At 35.5% G+C, this 8,077-nt stretch overlaps 1 protein-coding gene across 1 annotated transcript; it reads left to right on the top strand.

The window, feature by feature from the left end:
* Positions 1-521: 521 nt before the first annotated feature.
* On the top strand, positions 522-6,444 carry LOC106878163 (26S proteasome non-ATPase regulatory subunit 10). Its single transcript, XM_014927302.2, has 8 exons — positions 522-622; positions 1,632-1,783; positions 2,523-2,670; positions 2,820-3,029; positions 3,463-3,638; positions 4,340-4,470; positions 4,834-4,905; positions 6,037-6,444. Exons 1-8 carry the CDS (start codon positions 539-541, stop codon positions 6,234-6,236), a joined length of 1,173 nt encoding a protein of 390 aa, XP_014782788.1. The 5' UTR covers positions 522-538; the 3' UTR covers positions 6,237-6,444.
* Positions 6,445-8,077: the final 1,633 nt, after the last annotated feature.

Here is an 8,077-nt window from a genome sequence, read left to right as displayed (position 1 = left end):
GAATTTTCCGAAATTCCACCCCCTCCTAAAACACTTATCCCCTAAAAGTTTTGTATATTCGGAATCAACATGGTATAACACATATTCGTAGAAAATTTCATTAAAAAATATTAATTTTTCTGGAAGTTATGATCATCCAAAGTCGGTGGGGTGACAGAACTCTGTAGCTACGCCCACCTCGCTGAGATATGATCCATAAATTCAAGTTCAAGATATACAGTTTCTCCACCTGGTTGATGGACAGACTGTACATTATTCCATTATTCAGGATTTAATTGTAACCAACCAGACTATAATAAGTAGAATAATGTAGCTGACCAAGAGACACAACATAATGACCGTTGTTAGGTTTGTTAGTGTCAAGAAGAACATTCAGATATAAATAATAATTTAGCGAAACTGGATTTTCCAATATTTCTAATATTTTATGTGATATGTTAGAACCAACAAATTCTCTGTATTGCTGTTCACCTCATTTTATAAATTTTAAAAAATCTGTTCTAATTTCTTTCTTTTTCTAGAATATTTCATTTAAAAGATGGAAGTTGATAAGAATATAAGCAAAATTTTGCTTGATGAAATTCAATATGTTCAAGAATATATTCGTAACAATTCACAGAAAGTAAGTTGTTGTGTTTATTCTCAAACTTGCTTATTTGTTTATTATTTTATTCACAATATTAAACATTCCTGACTAGGGTAAAGATCCCTTTTGGTCATGAAGGGGATTGCACCCAGAAAATTCCCCTCTGAAGCACAAGTCCAGGCAAGGTTGTTTATGGAAGACTAGCAGTCACCCATGCATACCAGCTTCCCCTCTCCATACCATCGATGCTATCCAAGAGAAAGGCAAAGGCTTCTGCTTGGCACCAGTGACTTCGCAACTCATTTCTACAGTTGAGTGAACTGGAGCAACATGAAGTAAAGTGTCTTGCTCAAGAACACAACATGCAGCCCAGTACGTGTTGTGTTTTTGCCTTCTCAAAGTTACTTATTTGTTTGTTATTTTACACACAATATTAAATATTCATAACTAAACAGGTATTTGTCCATGATATTTCATTTCTTTCTTCTAATGCTCATTATCATTAGATTTTATAAATACTTAACCATACCTTGGAGAGGGAAACTGAAAGAAGCCCATCAGTTGGGAAGCAAGCTTCTTACCATACAGGCACAATTTTTTATGATAATAAACTATTATTAACTACAATATCTCCATTTTCTTATTACTCATATAAATCAGATTGGAGCCTGGTGTTGCCATCTGGTTTCACCAGTCCTCAGTCAAATCACCCAACCCATGCTAGCATGGAAAGCAGACGTTAAACAATGATGATGATGATGATGATGGTGATATATATATTTTATTAATGAAGCTGTAAAGACATCACAAAAACTGTTACTCAGAGTTTCATGTTCCCGATGGTCTTACAAATTAGACCAGCATGGAAAGTAAAAGTAAAACGACGATGACATATGTACTTGGATGTGCATTCGTCTTTCCTCTCCATCTTTCCCTTTCATATCCCTCTTTTCTCACCCATGCACCTTCTCTACTATTTCTCCCTCTCTCTCTCTCTCTCTCCCCTTTAATATTTTTCACATGTCTTCTCTTTTCTTCACTTCAGATTAACGAGACCAATTCATGTGGTCTGACATATTTGATGGTTGCCTGTCAACTGGGCAACACTGATTTTATAAACTTCTTGTTAGAATCTGGGGCTGATTTGGAAGTAAGTGACAAAGAGGGTGATACAGCTTTACATTATGCTGTGTTTGGGTAAGTTAAGAATTACATAAATCAAATCTTCAGATCTGTTTTGTTTCTAAATTTCTTCCAATTCCAGACATCTTAAATGTCCGAAGATGCCATAGCAGTGCCAGTGTTACACGATGATAAAACGATAATAATAACCAACAATATCTTTGCCTCATTTTCTCCAGGAATCCTCTTCATTATTGTGAAGGCGCATGGCTCAGTGGTTAGAGCGTCAAGCTTACGATCATGAGGTTGTGAGTTTGAATCCTGGACAGGGCTGCGCGTTGTGTTCTTGAGCAAGACACTTTATTTCATGTTGCTCCAGTTTACTCAGCTGTAGAAATGAGTTGCAACGTCACAGGTGCCAAGCTGTGTTTCCTGTATTGCAAACACACATAGCCTTCTATTTGCCTTTAGCAGATGGAAACTGAAAAAAGCCCATTGTATATGTATATATTTATGTGAATTTGTCCCTCCCACCATCTCTTGGCAACTGATGTTGGTGTGTTTACATTCCTGTAACTTAGCAGGTCAGCAAAAGAGACCAATAGAATAAATATTACGCTTACAAAGTATAAGTCCTGGGGTCGATTTCTTCGATTACAAAACCCTTTAATGTGGTGCTGCAGCATGGTCGTAGTCAAATGACAAACTTAAAAGAATAAAAAATGCGTACAGACAGACATGTTTGTATGTTTGATTTTTACATATTGAACAAGAATGTGTATTTAATGTAATTATGTCAATTTTATCCATTCAGACATCAGTGTGATGGGGTGGCCCTCATGGTCTCCAAGGGTGCCAATATTAACTGCCAAGACAAGTCTGGCAACACACCTCTCCATTATGCTGTAGGGAAGAACTATGAAGATGTGATGGAAATCATATTAAACACAAAAGCAACTCAGGTCAGTATATATATATATATTTTTGATATACGATGTTGATTTTGGGTTAAATTATTGTATAATTGTATGCAAAGATATGAAAAATAAAATTGTTTCTTCAAAGATATAAATTTTCATTCTCTATTCTTTTTTTTAAAATCTCTATAAAGAGTGATGTGGCAGTGGATATCAAGAACTGTAACAAAATGACACCCTTGCTCCAAGCCATCTCCGGGGGTCACCTCAGAATGATCCACAAGCTACTTTCTCATGGCGCAGATATAAATGCTGTCGACAATGATGACAACAATTGTCTGCACCTTGCTGTGAAGAAAGGGATGTTTCATTCGGAGGGTGAAGCCTTGGGCATTTTAGACGAGGTAAGTTATAAAATTGTTTGTAAATATTTGTTTGCATGTGTGAGAGAGACAAACAGACAGACAAAGTTTGTCACGTCTGAATTCACACCCATCAAACCCCTACTTTTAGCATTAAGTAATCCAGTCTTTCTTGATAACCCTACATATATATTATGATATACTTCTGATATAACATACATGGTTTGTTGTCATGTTGTTGTTATATTTATATGTACAATACTCTCCCATAGATATTTCTCTTACTATGGCCAGTTGGCTTTATCGAGCCCCATGTATAGATAAGTTCTTGTTGGTTTGTTGTGTTTTGTGTTTTATTATTGGGATATTTGTTCCTTTATATTTCCTATATTTGATTTGATGCCATGATTTTTGCTTATAATGTATATATTTGTGTAATACTGCAATCACCCTTTTATACATTCATTGTTTGTAGTGCTGTGCTATGCTTGAATTGGGAAAGAATGCCAGGCTCTCCGGTGCAGTAATAGCTACTTATCTAGCTCTGCAGGGAGCCAACTTTTACCATAGAAATCACAATAATGCTAACCCATTGGACCTCGTTGAGAACCCAGATTTGAAAGAAAAATTAAAATCCAATTTCCCATCATTGTAAGTATTCCCTGGCAAAGACAAAAAAACAAACCAGTGAATTTTCCATTTTGTACATAATCATGTTTATATGCTTGTTTAGTTTTAATTCTACCAATACATTATACTGTTACTAGTGTCTTGAGCAAGTAAGAAGAACAAAAAATAGAAAATGCAGTTGAAAGGGGATGAAACAAAGAGGAGCATCCATTTTGATTATATTCACGTGACTGGTTTTGTTGACAGATATACCTCACCCCCCACCTACGTCTCTCAGTTGCCTCTTTTAAAGATATATGACCGATAGGAAACTGTAGTACTAAATAATGAAGGGAATGAACATATTTTGGCATTGTTATTTCGAAATCAGTAGAATTTATCTGTCTTCCAACATTTTTATTCTCTCTCTTCTCTGTGCCAATCAGTCACCACCACGTGGACAAGTTATGAGAAAATGTTTGTAGATCAATGACTTCTTCAGATATACCAGTAAGACTACATCACATTTGTGATGTAGTCTTACTGGTATCTACCGTGTCTCGTAAATATTCACTACTGTAATATTTGTAATAAGTGAATCAAACTAGAGCCTGGGGCAGCCTTCCAGTGTGCCAGCCCAGTCAAACCGTCCAACCCATACCAGCATAGATAACAGATGTTAAATGATGATGAATGTTATTGATGAAAGCTAGTGATGAGATTATTTGTATCTTGTTCCACAGATGTCTGTTTTGTGAAGTTAAAGCATCCACACTGAAATGCCAGTCATGTGGACACGTGGTGATATGTGAGGAATGCGGTATCAAAACATGTCCTGAATGTCAGAAACACATAACTAGAAAAAGTAGAATCGGTAAGAATACTATTTCATGATGTCTGTCTGTTTGTCTCGTTGACTTCATTGTTGTTGTGTTGACCCAAGGCTGTCATGATCTGGCAGATTTATGAATCAAAAGTGTTCCATGTGTCTTTTCTTTTTGATGGTATATCTATCACGACATCCACTTACATTGTAAGGATTATGTAGAATGTCTTACTAAAGAGAAAAGGCTTAGGTTTATGTTGTTGTGGTACCACTGTAGAAAGTATAAAAATGTTGATCCAAGCCATGGGGGGACCATTGATAAAAGGAATACCGCATGATAATAAAATATAGATTATCAACAGAGATATAAGAAATTTTACAAATTTCAAAATTTGAATATATTTATTTCAGAGAGTCCAAAGTTGAAGGAGAAGGATCTATTGAAAGTGGCCAAGAAGTTAGGGAGTAACTGGTGGCAAGTGGGTGAGTATAAAATGACAACACCTAATTGCTTTTTATAAAGTTTACTTTCACTTGAGCTATTTTGTTTATCAAAATGGCTGAGAACCAGTTCCATTCCTAATTTCCAATTGAAAGGTTAACTCTGAAGATATTAAAGAGATTGATATTACTGGAATTTCAAAAAATTGTCCACCAAGGTTAGCACCGAGGTTGGTAATAATGGCTAAATTAGAAGACGCGATAGAGTTAATATTGTCTTATGGAGCTGGAAACTAAAATTCGTTGTTTAAGAGTAAACAGGTGAGTGAGTTCGTGTCCACAGCTAGCCACCTACACTTTTCTCTACAAAATAGGGGTAGTTTATCCTGTTCAGGCTATATTATTAACATTATTCTGCGATTGAGAATTTTAAAAAATCATTTAACTTTCTAAAGACATCTCAACGCTTCTAAAAGCAAACTTTGTTTGTATATTTACGTTTGTCTTAATTTGAATTTAATTAATGGACAATGTTTTTATTTGTTTTACATTTTAAGTAAGTCTGTTGCTAAATTATTGTAATGAAGGAAATATTTGTTAACAACCAGAATAAGTTTTCTTTATTCCTGTTAAAGACTTCAAGTTAGGTTCTTTTTGAAATGATTGAAAGCATTATTGTATAAGAAGTCAATAAATGATCCTATTTATATCAACATATTGGAAGATGTCCAACCACACATATGTAGATGCTTCAATAAAAAGAGGCTTAATAGAGGTCTCACTGCTCAATCATATCATATTCTCCCCAGGGCAAAAAGAGAGGATTCCCCTAATGTGACTCTTTGGATGGTGTTAATTGATTCTTTAGGTTCTCGTATGCTGTCACCTACATAACCATTTCTCCTGCCATCTCTTTACCAGAAATTCTCTCAAATGTAATTTTCAATACTTTTAAAAAATTTTTTCTCCATTTTAATCTTCTTTTCCAATGTCTTTGTTACGTTTTTAATCAGCATTTTTACAAACAGAGAACAATGTCCTACATTTTCCATGTTTTTTAACTATTTTCAAAATTTCTCTCTTGGTGGAGTTTCTTTGTTAGAACAACTTACAGGACACATCTTTTATATCATGTTATAATTATTTCTTCTTTTTTTTTTGTATCTTTTGCAGGGATTTTCTTAGGAGTTAAAACCTCCGAACTGGAAATTCACGATAATTCTAAAGACAATGTGAAACAAGGCTACGTGGTGTTGCACAAATGGTTTAAAAGTTGTGACCTAGAGAAACGAACATTGAAAACACTTGAAGATGCTCTCAAGGAAGCTGAGTGTGTTGATGCACTCAAATCTCTATCAGCAGATGTAAAGTGAAGCTCTGTGTAAATGTTGTTGTTTAGTTTGAGGTCAATCTCGACCAAATAGAGACTTTTGGTCAAATGCAAGGTGATAAGGTATGTCTGGTGGTCGATTTGGCTACTACTTCTAGCAGATCTATCTATCAGAAAGAAATCCCTTTACTTGTTTGGCTCCGTTGTTGTTAGAGGTTAACTTTTGAAATAAAGATAAATTTTAAACTGTTCCTTTGTTGTTGTTGTATGTCTAAGCACCTCCCTAAACACTTCCGTTCTTATAAAGACAGTTTCAATATCCTCCGGTATATTCATAGTTATCTCCTTTTAGCTGTAGTTTAGAGTACTGCTCTAAATATACATATATATATATATATATATATATATATATATATATATATATATATATATATATATATATATATATATATATACATACATACATCGTCCAACCCATGCTCGTCCAACCCATGCTAGCATGGAAAGCGGACGTTAAACGATGATGATGACATACATATATATATATATATATACACACACACACACACATCGATGTCTTTTCACTTAATATATCATATAGAAATAGTATTTCTATATAATATGTGATGTATCTCGGGACATTTCACTTTGTCCTGTTGTGTTTCAGGCTAGGCCTTTCCAAAATATGGTGGTGGTTGCACAAGAATTCAGGGGGTTTTGAATGCAATTAAGAATTATTTTCATTTTATATTCTAGCTTTAGGATTAATATTTACTGATTTCTGCAGTTTTTCCTGAAAAAAATGAAACTTTGTGATTCTACACTTAAAAATAAATCCAAAACTTTAAAATCCAATAATAAAACTGTGCTGAAACTTCCTTTCATATTAAAATAATGACACAACATTTGTTTATTTTAAATTCCATGTGAAGCACATGGTTCAATGGTTAGAGTATCAGGATCAAAATCATGAGGTAGTGAGTTCGTTTCCTGGACCAGGTTGTGTGTTGTGTTCTTGAGCAAGACACTTTATTTCACGTTGCTCCAGTTCACTCAGCTGTAGAAATGAGTTGCGACATCACAGGTGCCAAGCTGTATCGGCCCCTTTGCCTTTCCCTTGGACAACATCGATAGCACAAAGACGAGCAAGCTGGTATGCATGGGCGACTGCTGGTCTTCTGTAACCAACCCTGCCTGGACTTGTGCCTTGGATGGTAACTTTCTAGGTGCAATCCCAGGGTCATTCATGACCGAAGGGGGTCTTTACCATTTGTGGAAAACCCACAGTGACCCCCCCCCCCCCCCCACACTTCTTTCCAAATAACTTCAGATAATGAAAATGAACCCGTTTTTCCCTACAATACTTCATACAACTCAACTTTTATTGCACTTTAATTTGCAATTAAAGTTCAAGATTTTTACATCATATACTCAGAGGAAATTCTAACACTTCTCTGAACTCCTGAAACATGAATCAGTTGTGGATGAAACAGTGATTGATACTTAGCAACAAAGACCTATCATTGGCTCCTTAGACTCCTCACCCTCAATAGATGAAGTAATGACATCAATAAGTAAATCGAATCTTGGTAGGGCACCTGGAAAGGATGGAATTTGTGTTGAGGTCTTGCGATTTGGTGGTAATTACATCACACAGTCCCTTCATGAACTTATTAGTGCAGTCTGGAGGGATGGTGCAATCCCTAAGGACAGGAAGGATGCAATTATTCTTCCTCTATATAAAGGAAAAGGAGCCAGAACAATGTGTGGAAACTACAGAGGCATTGCTCTACTATCAGCTGCTGGCAAGGTTCTGGCAAATATTCTTCTTACCCGTCTGAATGGGTGTCTCGTAAGTGATGTCCTATCTGAATCTCAATGTGG

Source organism: Octopus bimaculoides, chromosome 30 (assembly GCF_001194135.2).
Source record: "Octopus bimaculoides isolate UCB-OBI-ISO-001 chromosome 30, ASM119413v2, whole genome shotgun sequence".
In the NCBI taxonomy this organism is placed as follows: Eukaryota; Metazoa; Mollusca; class Cephalopoda; order Octopoda; family Octopodidae; genus Octopus; species Octopus bimaculoides.
The sequence above is the reverse complement of the archived record's forward strand: the minus strand, read 5'-3'. Positions and strand labels throughout refer to the sequence as shown.

Coding starts and splice junctions, on each gene's coding strand:
- LOC106878163 (XM_014927302.2), top strand. CDS start 539: ATGGAAGTTGATAAGAATATAAGCAAAATTTTGCTTGATGAAATTCAA. Junction 623..1,631: donor TTCGTAACAATTCACAGAAA/GTAAGTTGTTGT, acceptor TCTTCACTTCAG/ATTAACGAGACCAATTCATG. Junction 4,471..4,833: donor AACTAGAAAAAGTAGAATCG/GTAAGAATACTA, acceptor TATTTATTTCAG/AGAGTCCAAAGTTGAAGGAG.